The 18,137-nt window shown below is 40.6% G+C and overlaps 1 protein-coding gene across 10 annotated transcripts in view; it reads right to left on the bottom strand.

Moving 5' to 3' along the window:
* Positions 1-18,137, bottom strand: part of LRP1 (LDL receptor related protein 1) — a 313,912-nt gene that overhangs the window by 205,223 nt on the left and 90,552 nt on the right. For all 10 annotated transcript variants that reach the window (XM_032951130.2, XM_032951128.2, XM_032951126.2 and 7 more), the window contains one exon: positions 3,611-3,748. In XM_032951130.2, the coding sequence (XP_032807021.1) occupies positions 3,611-3,748 (138 nt within the window). The remainder of the gene's footprint in view (positions 1-3,610; positions 3,749-18,137) is intronic.

Raw genomic sequence — 18,137 nt, forward strand, 5'->3', positions numbered from 1 at the left:
TATATATTTACAATGAAGGATCAAATAATAAAAATAACTTTATATTAGTATTTTTTATTATTATTATTTTTCTATCTGCATGACTTTACCGAAAGACCCAAAGAGTATGATTTCCTGCAGTCAGGAAAGCTTTAAGTCAAGATCATTATTTCGTTCTTTTTTCGAGTTTGTTCATTAACTTAACTGTCAAAACAGCAATTCATAAAATAATTGCCATGTCGGACTGTGGGGAAGCTAGATTTTTGGAAGACAATCACCAACATAATAATACATCTTATAGAACACGGGCAGTTTCCATAATGCAGTACTAATGTATGCATGTTGAACTTCTTTGGCACCATACGTAGGTGTGATACTGGTTAGTATTTATTATTGAACACAGACAAGGTGACATGTCTTGTCTACTGGTTCAGTGGACATTTTGGACTCGACTACAAATGATAGGAAAATGATTAATAGTACCGTATGTCGAACCAGATTTGGTGGTTAAATCAGCTTATTCATGGATAATGTCCCACTTCAGAGATGCATGACTAAAGGATTTTAATCTTGGAGACTGATAAATAATAAGCTGTAAATTGTAAAAACGACTCGAACAAAATTTGGGCATAATTTGTGAATGTAGACTAACAGGAGACAAGATCAAACATCCATGGATTGGATAAGTCAAGACTGAAGTAATTTCAGACATCATATTGTCCATTATATAAAAAAAACACTGCTGGTATGGCATATAACAGGGACCAATACTTTTCTAGATTTGAAGCTTACGTGACTGCAAGGATCCATACTCTTTGGTTCTATTCGGTAAAGTCACGTAGGTAGAAAATAAAATAAAATATACGTGACTTGACCGTAAGAACCAAAGAGTATAGTATAATACCCATGCCAAACTCTGAAGCAAAAATACTAAAAAAAACTCATTTTCAACTGAACCTAAGCCTTCACTAATGACCAAATCATTTGTAAGTGAAGGCATAACGTGTGATATGATGATAGTGATGATGATGATGTGCAAGAGACACTGATACTACAAGTGTTATATGGGTAACGAGGGGGTGGGTGGCCAGCAGCACGGCCGGCCGCCTTTGTCTCCTCAGTGGCGATGTTGACACACGACAGCAGTTACTCGTTTGAGGCTGAGTCGACCTAGGCGAGGCCCAGGATCAAGTAAAATATATTCACAACTTTGCCTTTTACATATATATGGAGATGCATGATTTAATATGTAAATGTGCACCTCTGCAATGGCTTGCTTACACCACTGCTGGCAGGAGGGCCTCCACAAGAGGCAGTGCCAGAGATCCCCTCCCGAGGGTATTTGGTCTACTCTTCTACGCTGTCCAGATGCATTGGAAGGCATGACAGTACCAACGCTTTTACCCCACAGCACACGGCCATGCCGATCTACTAAGTGTGCTGCAGCCATTTATGCTACTGGGCAGACAGAAATGGGCGACTTGAGAAACTTTCAACTGTCACTCTGGGAGATGAAACAGTGAGTTCTGGATTGCAAGTCCAGGGTGCTAACAATGACACGATGGCAGAACCACTACACACGTCACGATGATCCAAGTGCAAAGCCTTATTAATGGCTCGCAAAAAAGAGCCCTATTAACAAAATCCAATTCCTGACTAGCCGTGGCATATTATGCCATGTTTCCATGACCACTGAGAACAGTGCTGGCTTGGTTCTCAAAGAGGGCCGAATACACTTTGGAGCCCACATTCTTGCTGCAGTCATCCCAGACCAAACTGATCCAAGTGAGCTCAGCCATCCCTAATCAAACTGATCCAAGTGAGCTCAGCCATCCCAGATCAAACTGATCCAAGCGAGCTCAGCCATCCCAGATCAAACTGATCCAAGCGAGCTCAGCCATCCCAGATCAAACTGATCCAAGCGAGCTCAGCCATCCCAGATCAAACTGATCCAAGCAAGCTCAGCCATCCCAGATCAAACTGGTCCAAGTGAGCTCAGTCATCCCAGATCAAACTGATCCAAGTGAGCTCAGCCATCCCAGATCAAACTGATCCAAGTGAGCTCAGCCATCCCAGATCAAACTGATCCAAGTGAGATCAGTCATCCCAGATCAAACTGATCCAAGCGAGCTCAGCCATCCCAGATCAAACTGATCCAAGCAAGCTCAGCCATCCCAGATCAAACTGGTCCAAGTGAGCTCAGTCATCCCAGATCAAACTGATCCAAGTGAGCTCAGTCATCCCAGATCAAACTGGTCCAAGTGAGCTCAGTCATCCCAGATCAAACTGATCCAAGCGAGCTCAGCCATCCCAGATCAAACTGGTCCAAGTGAGCTCAGTCATCCCAGATCGAACTGATCCAAGCGAGCTCAGCCATCCCAGATCAAACTGATCCAAGTGAGCTCAGCCATCCCAGAACAAACTGGTCCAAGTGAGCTCAGTCATCCCAGATTGAACTGATCCGAATGAGCTCAGCTGCACCCCGTCCCCCCAGGGCACGGTTGTAGCAAACGCGTTTTTTTTTTAATTCTAGATTTGAAGCTTTCGTGACTGCAAGGATTCATACTCTTTGGTTTTTTCGGTAAAGTCACGTAGGTAAAAAATAAACATAATAAATGAAAAATATGTTTTTTTTTTACCTTGGCCGACCCTTGAACCAGTCATTACATAATGTGGCTAACACAGAAGCTTGAGACATTTGCCATTATGTCATTTGTTACGTTCAACTTGCAAGCCATGGTTGTTTAAAAAAAAAAACAAGAGGGACAGGGCCGCGTGGGGGTTACAAAACCAATAGATGTCAACATCGAATAGTCTAATCTAACCTAAATTGACTTTTATTTAAAACAAACGATTTGTTTTAAGACTGCTTCCTGACATCCCCCTGGCCAATAACTATGAGAGAGTGGGAGGGGACATAGGGGGTGCAAGCCTATTGGTTCATGAAGTGTGTGGGGAGACACAAACACAGGCCCCTGGTGCTGATTTCAGGCCAACAAAACCGAGTTTAGCCTTGATTGTTAAAACCGATCGCTAAGTTAATGAGCGTCTACTTGTCACTTGCACGTTACTTGTTGGTAGCTCACATGCATAAACATTTACAAAGAATGTGTCCTGATTTTGTCAATAAATATATAAGCTGGCAACGGTAACCAGTGTAGCTGATTTCCCATTACGTTATTAAAAAGTGCTTTACTTAAATCATGAATCGGGACCGCATGACCTAAATGTTCGGTTGACATCATACTTGGAGCTTCGTTGCTTACACGACCACCCTGTGCTTCGATAGGTCAAACTGTCTGTGGCAAGCTGCAGTGCAAAGTCAAAGATAATTGCAAATGCACTGGAAGACACCTTGATATCATCAGACGTGTCCTAACATTATTTAAATATATCCTTAAATGCGGCTCTATTGAGATACTACAAATAGATTGAGGAATCCGGAACAAATTTGACGTATCAAAGAATCGGTAAATGTCATTTTGACATTGCATGCACCTTTTCCTATTAATTCGTTTACTTTGTCCTTACCAAACTCATTGGGCTCCTCTATCCGCCTTCCACCACATGCTCAGTCGTACGATATATAACCGTGCTTTAACAAGCGCCAACCCGATATTCCCCAACTCACCTCGGCAGTGCGTTCCTTCGTCGTAGCCATCCGGACAGTCATTATTCCCGTCGCATAGCTTGCTCATGTGAATACAGAGCTCGGTTCCAAGGCAGTGGTAGTGATTGACCTGACACTTCATCTCATTCGGCTTCTGACCTATAGGGGGAGAAAAACAGAGCGAGGAGGAAAAGGTGAAGGCAGTGGGCGGGGAGTGGAGGGCAAAGGGGGGATAAGCGAGAGAGAGAAAGCCAACAGACACAATTCAATATCATTCAATAAAAGGTGAACGCATGCCCTGCAGGGCTTGCACACAGACAGCCCCCCTCTTTTACGGCTGTCCGGGCGTGTTGGACATGGCGCAGGCATATACAGCACGGTTGCATGTGGCCAAGGCCCTGTATCTATCCTGCCCGTGATTGTAACGAGAGAACACGCTGGTTACGCCCACGAGGCAAGCGGTAACACTTTGACAAGATGAGGTGCCTACAGCCCAATGGTGAGATCTAGTTTAAAGTGGGGGGGGGGGGTTACACCAAAACTATGGGGGGGGGGAGGGCAGATAACACAGTGCGAAGCAAACATTAAACACATTTTCCTTTGCAGTGTTTCCAAATGTAATGGAAAACATTACACTGGGGGACAATGCAATGGAGGAGGCGGGGATTTAAAAATGTAATTGGTGGTTATGAAAAAATGCCCAAAGCAGGAATGCTTTAATGACGTTTCACTCTACTACACAGTGCATACACTGGCCTAAAGCGTTTCAAGTAAGAGGGCATGCAGATTGGGGGTTAACAGTCATTTCCAAACAAGGTGCCAGGACTACTGAGATCTGACCTCAATTCCTCCGTGACCACTCAATGCGACCAACTTCTCAATTGTAGTTAAGTTATGGTCTCAAGACAAGCACCGAATATATCCTTTTCCCACTCCGAGAACTTATGTCTGAGTAGATTAAAGGAATCCATCCACTCACAGACAAGGTATGAAGAGCACAAACTAAACATATGTCATGGTATTGTCGTAAAAAATATCTCGCCAAACAAAAACCCATGGAGCATCCATTTAACTTTCAACTCATGATGTATGGCCCATCCTTGTGACACATGGCTCTGCTTTGAGATGTGGAGATTATGCAGATAATGAAAAATCCTTAGACCTACTTTTACAACAACAAAAATTAATGCATATACCTTTGACAAATCCTATCTTTAAAGTTCATGGCATTGTACCTGCATTGCAGCATAGCATTTTTTGTTATAATTTGGTAACACAGCTAACTCTTGCCAATCGGACTATCCTAGGCCTCTTGAGTACTCACCTCGTTAAACAAATAAATGTAACAATTTTATATCGCTTGGCTGACTAAAATAATTGGATTGACTGTCATGAGGCAAATAAGCACATGGCAGTATATGGAAAATTTTGACGCCTGCTGTGCTTATTATGAACAGAGTCACTTGAAGGATTTTTCAGAAGTAAAAATCTTCACAGCAGTCTTTCTCTGACACATGGGGCAAAATGCACTGGAATATGTCCTAAGTTATTATTTACGTTAAGTCATGACGCCTAGGGCACAATTTATACGAATTGTAAATGAAAAATAAATAAAAAGCAGAAGAGAAATAATAAATATTCTCCGAAACATTTTAAAATTATCGAACAATTAAATGTTGTTCACATACGCATTAATATTAATGAAAAGATTAGCCAAATGTTGGTATTTCTGTACTATTAAATACAATTAAGATTACACGTACATTTTAGCTCATAACTAATAACAGAAACCAATAGCAGTAGTGACTTATTACAGTGCACATTAATTACAGATCTATAAACCTTTTCAAGAGCAGTTATTATTGCATGCCAGTATGTTTTGCCTTTGAGCGGCTATAAAAACGCACCCATGAGCTGAAATGCTCTGATCAATAGCACGTGCGCAGCAGCAGCAGCAGCAGCTTAAACAGGCATCGGCCACTCAGGCCTTGCCGCTGGATACTTTGCGCAACAACAGACCTTACCGCAAGCAGCATAGGTAGGCAACGGGCAGAGTGAGACCCACATGAAACAAAGTGGAAGAGATGGTAACAATCAATTGGACGAGTCTGCCAGTGCAGTTGAGGGATTCTTTAATTTCCAGTCCCACCCATGCACACATTTTCTTGGCATTGCGTAAGTTGTTGATGCACCGTAACCTCATTTCGCTTAAATTTTCTTCTGCATTACACTACTTCGCCCACTTTCGCAAGGCTTCCCAGGAATGACACAAGCTATGGCTTTGAACTTGGGATAATGGTGCTCATTGCAGACAAATTAAAGTCTACCAGGGCAGACAAAACTCAAAATGTGTACTATTTGTGGTGCAAAGGGCCCCAAAAGTGTGGTGTCAACAAAAACTGATGCTTTCGTAATGTCTTTGCAATGGTTGAAATATTGGTCAACTTTATTATAAAAAGGGGATTACTGAAGGGCAAGTACATATTTGTTGATTAAAAAAACACATCAAATTGACATTTAATAATTGTTTTCGCTGTAATCAGAGTCAATATCTAATTTTCGCTGATCTTTACACACGCATAGACAGCAGAAGAAAAATAAACTGTAGGAGATAGTGCTGGTAATGAACATCCCAAACAAGGATGTGATGTCACCCTCATCATACAGGCATCACACCTTTGTTCCCCCAGTGCTGGTGTTGTGCCACACGACACCAAACATTTATTTTAGACCCATTTGACAGAGTTTGGCCTAGGCCAGCCTCAGAGACAAAGTGCCAAGAATGTGTGTTTACAACAACCAATACCCGTGCAAAATGTATGTTTTTATTTAACATACATTTTTTTCTAATAAGTTTTTCATGTTTTTTTTTCAGATTTAATGTCTGTTTTCAGAAGTAAACATGTACTACAAGATGTTTTGAATAAGCTTCATGGCTGCTGCTGCTGCTGCTGCAACAACTCAGACTGCAATGCTCCATCAGAGCTTTTGAAGCATTCGTAGTCTCGTGGGAAATAGAAGGGTGATAGGAATGAGAACGACACGGTGCATCTGCCTGGCAGGGATTGTTTTCTGTCAAGCCCACATGCGCTGCGACGCGTAAAATTGCTTCTCGAATGTGTTGCTTCACCTTCTCGGAGAGCTGAGGTGCCCACTTATTTCTAGCAATAATGCCAAGCCATGCAGCCAGCTTCACGTCCCTCTCCACATTTCTGCATTTCTCATTTTAAAAAGGTAGCCTTTACTTTTTTTTTGTTCAGCTTTCTTTTCTTGTCCACGTCTTTGAACTATTTTCCCTATCTCCACCGTGTATTATCGCTGCACATCATAATAATGGCCAGGATAAACTCAGTTGGGAAGGAAAAGGCTCATCGTTTTGAGGTCACAAGGTCAAATTCTAGTCACAGTAATTTCAATCCATCATCCCTCTGGAGCTGGTAAAAGGAGCATTCATTGCTGGTAGGGAATTGCTTGTTTAAAAATACGGGTCTTCCAGAATTTGGATCAAGCACGACAATGGAGATGGCACCACCAAAGTGTCAAATAATCGTGGTAAAGCTAATTAAGTTTCACTTGGAGACGAAGTGGCAGGCAGAAGAAAAGGCAGGCAAACTGATAGTCGGGTATTTAGTTGATTGTTTACCTGTTAAGGTCTCACACTGCTGAAATTAAAGTGGAATGTTTCAAACGCCTTTGCAGTGAAAAAAAAAACAAGGTCCAGGAACTTCATAACCCATTAGCCTTCATGTTGCCTCGTTATACAGCAGAGCACTTTGCGTGCACATTCAATCGCTTCTGGTCGACTAGCGATCTACTGCAGTTTCAATGAAGCAGGAAGCCAAAAAAACTATCCGACGACATCTTCCAGATGGCCGAGCTTTGACCATTTCCGCCATTTCCATTTCGTGCCAACTTTCCAATATGTTATTGCAAGCGAAAAGGCCAACGAATGCGAATCTTAAAACTTCAGAGGAATGCGTGTATTCCACATACTGTATTGCTTCTTTGAAACAATGTGAAACAAAATATATGCTTTGTGCTATATATATAATTGTAGAGTAGGAATCCACAGCTGTGAAATCATGTTCTTATAACAATTAAGTATGGGGCAACAGATAAGATCACACCACAAAAGTAGCCTTCTGAAGTAAACAACATGTGCTGGAGTAACTTGTTAATGACACAATACATTGGAATTATTTTAGCTTCAAAATTTATGTGAAAATAGACATTCAGAATTTAAACTATAAGACCACTACAGATGTAGAAAACCAAAATAAAGAAAAAAACAGTCACATTGCTGGGCTCCGTAATAAAGGAAGCCACATATATATTTCACCGCAGTGGTCACAGAAGGTAAACGAATCAGCACAGCTGTTAATGCCACCGCAAGACAATTTAGTGATGGGCTCAGCCGCTATAAAGAATGTTAAAACGGTGTCGTTTTCTGCCGTACAATGGAAGATGAGCACACAATTCAGTTGCGGACCATTAGCTTCCGAGGCACCACGATGTCAAGTGTGGCGACCCCATGTGTACAGGCCCCCCCCACGTTGGTGACTTTTTGCTTAGGTGAAATTTTTCATTGTGGTCGTATCATAGGCGAGGCTTCACTCTGCATCGGTTAAATGCATCCACGTTCAATTATATTTCCAAGAGATATCGCATTTTGTATGACATTTTTAAAAGCAGTTTGTTTATCATTACAGTAATAACACTATGTAGTCATATTTACATATGGTAATATATTCTTATACAGTGATTCAGATTTTGCACTTTAAACATTATTACTGTCACAGGGAGACATAATTGAGGCGGCCTAACCTACATGGCCGGTAAAGAATGCTATAACTGAAAGGTTTCACTGTTCGCTAGATACACCTGTGGCTAAATTAAAATGTTTTTTTCAATATGTCACACTATTCTTTAAATATTGAAATATGTTTGTTTTCATTATCATTGCATAAGTGGTTCATTACAGTCTTGTATCGTTTATCATTGTTTTAAACTAAAGAACCAAAAGTATCACAATGCAGGGAGCCTGTGTACATAGTAGCCTTCCCCTGTACAGTTGCAGTGGTGAATACGGAGCCAAAGCCAGTGTTAAAACTACTGTGTATTTAAAAACAACAGAATGTTACACGAGTACTTGAAAACACACTGCAGAGGGGAACGCCACAATGTGCGGTGATATCAGGGGCATATTTGAGATCCTGTAATCTGCAGCACACCACAGACAGTAGTGCCCTAATCTGTTCTGCGCAGTGGCATGGGTACAGACTGTGGCCTTGACAGTTGAAGCCTAGACTCATGCGGTTCTCCCATCTTGTCTGAAGAACCATGCCAGAATCGAGGTGGAACTACTGGGCCAATTCTGGGAATTGTTGATTCCACTCGGCCTGCCAGGCCCTCCCTGATTACCTAAATGCCATGCCAAGCTCAGCCCCCCCCCCCCCCCCCCCCACATGATTCCAAGATTCCACTGATTCCACTGATTCCATTATGCCATTATGAACCATATTCAAGTCTAAGGATCAAATAATGGTTCCAGGCTACAAATTACGAGAATGGCCCAGGCTCTCCTTAAAGTATACATTTAGTGTTTTGAGTCGAATCTGCACATGCGTTTGTCAACACAATACCGTACATTAAACGGGCCAGTTAAGTAAAGGAAAAGGGGAAAGAGCAATTTTCATCCCTTTCAAAAACAGTGGTCGAGTGCATTATGATTTTAGATATTGGGCTGTGAGTCGATGCAAGGCAAATCTCTGCAGAGGTTGGTTAAAAATTGTGACTTCATGTATTCATCCTTCCTAATATCTGTTTAACACATTATTCCTTTACTTGTGCTTCTTTCTCTTCCTACATTGTCCTTCCTGTCTTTTATGCCCAGATCACATTTCTTGCATCCATTGCTTCGGGCCCTCCCTTCCGCTCTCCCTCCCATCCCTCCTCTTTGAATTGGTTCCCCCAGCCCCTCTCAATGTTTTTTTTTTCCCTCTCTCTCCGTTTGGCACAGCTGCAGTCCTGCCGGGACCGAGGCATCTGATCTGTGCAGCCGTAAGGAATATTAATCACCACGACATGTTTACAGCGGGCCTCAGGCCAGGCTTGATCCCTCCAAGCTCAATGGATGCATTGTGCTGTTGGTGCAGTCTGCAGACGGAAATGCCAGCGAGCGTAGCTGAAGCAATCTTAAAGCTCCATCGTTGTATCCCCCCCCCCCCACCCCATTATCGGCAATTAGCGCAGCTCCACTTTTAAAAACCTTAATAACGTTTTACTATAAAATACATGACTTACCACAAGGATACATACAAATAGCAAGCCACTTACTTAACCCTCTTGAATCAACGTCGAGACAGAAAATAACATTATTCTGTGGAAGTTTAAACGGCTTAATTTTAAATATTTATTCGTGAACAATACAGCTTTATCATTTGTGTATGGCAACAACTCAACAAGAGGACACTGTGGCCTTGTTCTTAGAAGTCAGAACAGCCACAGCTGCCAGGGACATATGTACTGTCAGATGACATTACATCACTGACACTGAACCTCAGTAGAAGTTAACTCTAGCTCTATCCCTGTCTTGAGGATTGAGATAAATATAGAGTATCCTCGAATCGTGGTGGTCATGTATACGTATCCTTTTGAAAATCACGAGCCACATAATGAAAACAAACTACGTCCCTTAAATAAACATGGAAGTCCCGGGGCTAAAATTGAAATTTGGAAGAGCGGTGGCTGAAAATGAGAGGACAAGAAATTAATATGTACTGAGGCGGCACAACCCCCCCCCCCCAAAAAAAAAATTGCAAGCAAAGCACAGAACTGCACTTCTGCAATAGCACCACTCAGCTGTTAATATAGTTTAGTTTTTTAGTTTAAAAATTTTAGCACCTAAAATAAAAAAACTAGTATCCGTGTTATGTTCATTCAGCTAAGAGAAAGGAAAGTCAATTATATGGTTTTAAATGTAGTTTAAAGAAATCCTGAGAAAATAATGTTAATGGGCTTTGCCTGATAAATGTCTCAAGTATTCACAATATTGTTATTTAAAGTACACAGGGATGATGGCAACATGTGCGGTTGCACCATCCGTACATCTCTTTAATATTCAATCAAAGACTTAGCCAGCTGCCACACGCAGTGGGTTTTACTGTGTCAACCTGAAAGGTACCACACATGCTACTCATAATGCATTTGTACATGTGCTATTTATTACGTTACATCATGTTTACGTAATATCGTGAATTTGAACTGCCCTTCCATGAGAAGGTTAAGTATACAAAGAGTTATTCAAGAGCCACGAAAATTAGTGATAGACATCAGACGTCTAGTTTGGCAATTAACACACTGTATATTAATGTATATGCACACACTTAGAATGCAATTTGGATTTCTGCAGCATCTCAATGAAGACGCACCACAAGACAAACTAACATTGGAAAGATAAATAGGGCAGTGGTTGACACACAATGGACAGGCAGATAAACAACACAAGACAGGTTATCGGCTGATTGATCACAATTAATCTGATATATCATCTACATATATATGCCATACATAACACGTATGTGTTATCATACTTTCTCAAGTTTCCAACCGTGTAAATCCTATCATTCCATATTATATGACCCATAGAAAAGTGCCACATCTGTTCCTCATAACATCATCTGTTTGGCAGTAAAATATACTGTAGTGGACATAATTCTGTGTTTAGTGCATTTGCATGAAGAAGCTCAGATTTAAAATGCGTTTTGACCTAATTTTCTGAGAATGCTGCGAGACATCGTCTAGACACAAGTCGCAACAGCAAAGAGACAGATTAACATCTGCAAAAGAGAAATGTTACCTTACGATGACCAGAGACGGATATGCCAAAGCAACATGCACAGTGAGCGGTTAGAAAGGCCACGTACAACAGTTATCCAAACACGACTGCTGCCTTTATATCAGCCAAAATTAAATATCATTATATTTTTAATATATATGTTTTAATTAGACAAAGTGTCCATTCGTACCTCTCGTAGAGCGGTTTAACCCTTCGCTTGAGAGAACAGTCCATGGAAATGGATTTCATACAACTACCCTCTGGAGATCCCTTCAAGTGACCCTTGGTCCACACAGTAGAGGGCACCACTTTCCCACTCGACTTATCAGTCAGGTTCATCGCAGTCACTGGTGACTGGGCAGAGACCATCAAGCCACTGCACAATTATGAACCCAGTCTAATCTCAGGCAGCTGCCTAAATTCTAACTCAGCGGTGCCACACAACTACCTTGTAAATGTAATTCTTTATGTAAAAATCCTCAAGAGGTGCCACACCTAGATAATATATTCATATTCAACAGGCTAAAATGGTTCTTGGTGCCTTCAACAGCGAAAAGTTAGAAGCACGGATACCCAAGTGTGGGTTGTCGTCCAATACGGTTTGCAATAATGGCTTTATTCAAACTGAAAACGTATTGTACTTCGAATGCCACTGGGATCACATGCTCCACAAAGCAAATAACATCTGCTCCAAACATTAGTCAGAACACAAGCTTGGATGACTCTCTCCCTCTTGTTTATTCCTAGGACTAGGAGCCTTAGTTTTTATAGGCGTGCACATTTGTTTCTTGAATTAATTTCACACTGGAAAATCCAAGTCCCTTGAAAATGGTCAAATATATTTTAGTGAAAATATAAATGTTGATGACTTCAAGTCACATCTGTATGCTACATTTTGGAGTGTTTCACTCGCTTGCCCAAACACTTCATTTGAAGGGATTGTTTCATGGTTTTTAGAAAAGTAAAATACAAGTTCACTATTTTTTAGTATAGTTTTCCAAAACCATTTCAACCAGCTCTTGTCAGCCACTTTATTTCCTCACTTTGAGCCCAGTTCACATAGTTACGGATACTTGCATGTAATTTCTCGTCTTGTCTCTCCAACAGAGATCTTCAACTGCTTCATGAAGCTGTTAAATGTTTCAATTTATTTCATTTGTTACACGGATTATCCGATTTAGCCAGTTGCCCAGCAATTTGACAAGTGAGATCCGTGATGGGTGAGCAAAACAGCTACAAAACAACAAAAATGAATATTGCAGGCAATAAGTACAGGGTCCTTGAGGTATGTTGGACAAAAAAATAAGTGTTTAATGGTCATATGAAACACAGGAGAATATAAAAAAACAGTGCAAACAAGTGGGAGCAAGATGAGCCAGAAAAAAAGTTGAGTACAGGTGCAGCGTGCCGTGTTTTAGTTGAATAGGGAAATAAAGGGGGAGCATGAAAGGAGGGAAGCAATCTGTAGATAAGCGGCAAGGGTATTCCAGAAATGTGGAGCAGTAACACAGAAGGCCATTTTACCAAACAAAGTTTTAGCAAATTGATTTTTTTCGTAATAAGGAAGTTACTTCTGAGGCTACAGGAGGGAGTTAGAAGAACTAAGTGGCACTTTGGGCAATTGGCAGATTTGTTTGAGGACCATTAGGATGAAGACAGCTCAGCAATGGGTCTCTCTAGATATCCAGGGGGGACAGATTTGAGTTGATGTACAGGTTGCAATGGTGGCTTCTATAGGGGGCGTCCGGGACATAACGGAGATAAGCGAAGTGGTATAAAGAAATGAGACATTTTTAAGGTAGATTCAGAAGTTTGGCGGTAGATAGTGTCACAATCAAATACGGGCCGGATGGAGGCTGTAACTATTTTGAGTCGAGGTGGAATACACCATTTGCTTCTGTACGGGACTCCAGTTTTTTGTTGTGATCATATTGTCCATGTGGTCAATGTGGGTCTTGAAAGACAGTTTCGAGTCCAGGATAATGATGAGATAATTAAATATCTCAACCTACTCAATAAGGTGCGAGAGTCCAGTGCCACAACATGCATACGTGGCGAGAGAGGTTTGGGGCAGCCGGAGAACAACCGTTGGTCTTTTTAGCACCGAGGGCCAGTTTTAGGGCATTAAGTTGAGAATGATTGAAGTTCTGTTGTAGATGCCATGGGATTTCTGGAGGTCATCAGGACTGTGCCATAAGCAAAAAAAGGGTTCATGTAACAGCACAAGTTGTTGACGTGCAGAGGAACTGGGATAGGGCCACACACAGAGCCCCGACCATCTCCCTTGGCAAAGGGGTGCCTGTCCGAAGATGCATTCTTGACAAAGACAATTTTCAATCGGTCCGATAGGTAGTTGCAAATGCTTTTTTTTTCCTTTACAGCTTCACAGCGTGATCCAGTGTCAAAAGTGTTAGACAAGTCATGACTTGATAATGAAAAGGCAAGTACGATTAAAGTTTTAAATTCGCGCATAGTACCTGCTGTGACATATGGAATCATAAACATGAACACTTGACAAGAAGTGCAGAGGCATTGCATTCTTGTATATAAACGGAGAAACAGAGAGAAAAACATCCGTGCCATAAAGCAAACACAATTTAGAGACATAATAGTCACTGTTAAGAAAGAGTAAGTGCGCCCGCGGCAGGTCATGTCACGAGAAGTGATGATGGTCACTGGTTGAGACTCACAATGAAGTGGCAGTCAAAGAGGAAACATGTCCTAAGGGTACTTTCAACCACGGAACAGAGCGATGAGATACACTTGCAGGAGCTCGACTGATTTTCGCATCACGCAACGGCTTGGGGAAGCCCTCATCCAGCAGCGGATAACACCGTGGCTCGGTAATGAGTGTTTTTCCAAGTCGGATTGATCATAGCGATGCATGCATTCCATTGAACATGGGCACTTTTTAATTTTGCCTGTTAAAGATACACTGGGGGCCACACATTTTCACGCAAATATGCGTACACATTGCTGACAGAAAGAAACACACTGTATTGCTATTTTTGCCAGTCTGATGGGTGATACTTATGGAAATAAGACACTTGGCACAGCCATGTGAGCATCGAGGAGCTGAACATTCTAGACAGAAAACACTGGACATCGCACCCCTGGATTGGCATTCACTAAAAGCACACACAAGAAGCAGAGCAAATAGTGTGGCTGTACGAACTCAGGATTCACTGATAACATGGTAGGGTTGGTTATATTTTGCAAGATTTACATTTTTACCAAGTTTGACTTAAATATAGCTTAGGTCAACCTATTGTACAATATTACATGTTTATTGGTAAATCGCTTTACAGGGGCACAGTAGTGAGTACGACTGGCAGGTGTCACCAGTGGTTAACAATATCTAAACCTGGGCCTTCAGACACTGTCATTCAAGCCCGATGACTGACAGCATGCATAGGCTGTAAATTAATATTATCATCATCACCTTCAGCCTTTCTATTACAGCTGATATGTTATCACCATACCAATTTAAAGGATTGATATGAAGAAGTTATGCGAACATATTGTACAATATCACATGTTTATTACACTATAATCCGGTCTTATCGTTTCTATATCTCTTCAGTATGCATTTGTTAAATATTTATCTGACAATCGAGAGTGCAGCAATACAATCCACGCACAGTCCTCTTGAGCAATGAGAGTACAGTATAAGATATATTTGATCAAATTCAACTGTCATCTACAAATATACTAAGCCGTCCACAGGCTCACCAACCTAGACATTAAAATAATCTGTCATCAACTTGCCGCCAGACAAAAGACGAATTCACCATGAAAAATCTTCTGAAGAGCATTACAACTTTAAATCCCTCAAGCATATGGGACAGCTGAGTTAACAGCATCTCTGAAGGTTTGGAATTGGTTTTAAATTGCGGAACATTACACTCCATACATATGCGGCTTGAATCACTTGGAATACCAACGTGGAAAAATATTGTGAATATATGCAGGTTAAATCACTTGGAATACCAACAAACAAAAATATTTAGTTAATATATGCAGGTTAAATCACTTGGAATACCAACGTGAAAAAATATGTAGTTAATATATGCAGGACCCTTCCCAACAAATCAGATTTAATTTCAGCTTAAAATCAATGCGAGATGGAATTCATGCATGTGTTCTGGGCCAATAATCAGCAATAAAAGTATGTTTGTTTACTACAGAAGACATTAAAAAAACGATGGCATAGTTTCAGCTACACTTGCTTGTGTGTGTGTTAGAGCTGGGCAATTCCCATCAGGAATTAGAGTCCTATGAGTCCACTCTGGACTATTCATGGAGGATAGATTATCTTCGATGATTTATTCCCATGTAAAAATTCCAACAGGGATTGTGCCTTGGAAGATCTAAGAAACATCGGGATGAGACTCTAGCTGAGCAATTATACGGTAATTGGCCCGATTATAGTCAGCTAGAATCGGGACAATTACTGTCGGCCAAAATCACTATTGAAATGCATGGCAAATTATCCCAATTCTACCCTGAATCCGGCAATGAAGTTTATGAACGACGGAAGGGCCAATGGGGGCTTGATGCGCCAGTGGAGGCCAGCGCTGGTACGATTCTCATCCACACCCACGTGCTATATAAACACTAAGCTGCCCCGTGTATAAGCTAGGAAAAAAATACCTACATTGTTGCATGCATATCCTAGACTTTCACCAATGCATTGGCATGGCTAAGGACAGTACTAGGTCAGCCCCAAGGCCCCTGCTCTCTTTCCGGAATCCTACGCCGGAATCGTGTGGCGAAATCAGAGCAATTGCACACTAGTTCTCTGCTAATGCCTTACACTTCGAAACATTCACAGTACGATGCAGAATCGCCTTCTCGTCGTTTCTCTGTCACAGCTCCCGTCTTCTGGAACGCCATCGCCCCTATTCACATCCGTAACGATCAATAATTTTCTTCATTCAAAAACCATCTAAAGGCGCATCTCTTCAGCTCGACATTTAACCGAGTCTCACCAGAACGCGCGACATGATCCAACACGGAGCTCGGCTCCACGCCTCAGAATTGCGTCCTCGGTCCGCAACATTGCAGACGTTATAAATTGTATTATTATTATTACTAGGCATCGCCCATACAGGCTCCCATTGACCATTCTTCCCTTCTTACTCGATTGCGATACTGCACTACAACACTGTCTGGTCCCTCCCTGCTACAACATTTCCATGATCCCACAATTTCAATGATTGCTTTTGATTTGAAAAAAAAATGGAATTGGAATTTCATCGAGAATCGTGAGAATTTGCAGAGCTCTAATGCATATAAAGTAGAAGGAATAAATAGCAATATTCTCCCTAATTTACATTCTACCTTTCAGCCCTCAAGCCACAATTAAACATAGAGTTTATATTTCCATGGCACACATTCATTAAGGCAATATAATTTCACAACTGATGTCCGTTATTTATAATGATGACATTCGCAATATAATTTAAATCACCAAATATAACCGATTAGTGTCCCGCGACTGAACTAAATTAGTAAATGTATCCAATATATTTTAAATATGCTTTCTAAACGGCAGTTGTTTAATGGTTATTGAGAAAAATGACAGATGAACATTAATAATGAGCAGTTCTGATATTTTAATGAAATTGTGCCCCATATTACATCAGAAATATAATTATTGAATCCATTATAAATCGTATACACTATAACTCTTAAAATTAGTGATACAATTTAAACCATGTGTAAAACACAGAACAGCTTCTTTAAATATATTTTAATCAAACACATAATAAATATAAAATATTATATAGCTTGAAAATACTGCCGAATAGAGCTTCATAGATGGGAGTACAATGCACTATATATTTATGTGCATCACCCATGGTGCTTGCTCAGCAATAGACTTGGATGAATTAATTGTAATCGATTCATCTGATTATTCATGCATGGGATTGAGTGTGTGAGAATCAATTACAATATTTATGACCTATGCAGATTATGGGGAAGTTGTTATATTCAGGTTAATGACGAGGGGACAGAATAAAATGAGGTAGTAAAAATTAGATGAAAATAAATAATTCCTGGAGTTAACGTGTGTTCCTAAATTGTGAAAGAATCATGTAATTTTCAACAGTGCGCATTGCTAAATGTTTACAGCTAAAAAAGCATTACAATAAAATCAGGAATGATAGTGTTCTGTTCTTAGGATAGATAATGTACTGTTTGCTATTGTACCTTTTTATATACAATTTGCAGTTTAGTTTTTGCTTATTCACAATATAATTGAAATGTTATCATGAATCTATTTGTTTTAGTTTCGTGATAAAAATGCCATGTCATGCAATACTTACAGCCAGCCAATGAATGCATTTTGTAAGGTTTAAACTGTTTCTCAGAGGACAAAAACAATTAACATAAAATCATTAAAATTAATCAGACACGTTCATTGGCAACGATTTGTATCCAATGTGATTATCATTACAATAATTTCCTATGGTAGCAACGTTAAGATGGAAGATCGAATTGGTCGGAAATGGTGAAATTTCCTATTTATGACCTTGCAAGAACATTTTGGATTTTGTGGCTCTCAAAATCCATGCAGTGATTTTAAAATAAGTGTCCCAACAGAAATGCAAGTGTTCTTTTTTTTCATTGGGAGAAAACACAGTTATGAGAAAAGGTTAGGCACACCTGCGAAACGGAGTGCAAGTGAGAACTCGAAGAGAAGAT

The sequence above is a fragment of the Petromyzon marinus genome, chromosome 10 (assembly GCF_048934315.1).
Source record: "Petromyzon marinus isolate PM22_M1 ecotype Great Lakes invasive population chromosome 10, UKy_Petmar_22M1.pri1.0, whole genome shotgun sequence".
NCBI classification, from domain to species: Eukaryota; Metazoa; Chordata; class Hyperoartia; order Petromyzontiformes; family Petromyzontidae; genus Petromyzon; species Petromyzon marinus.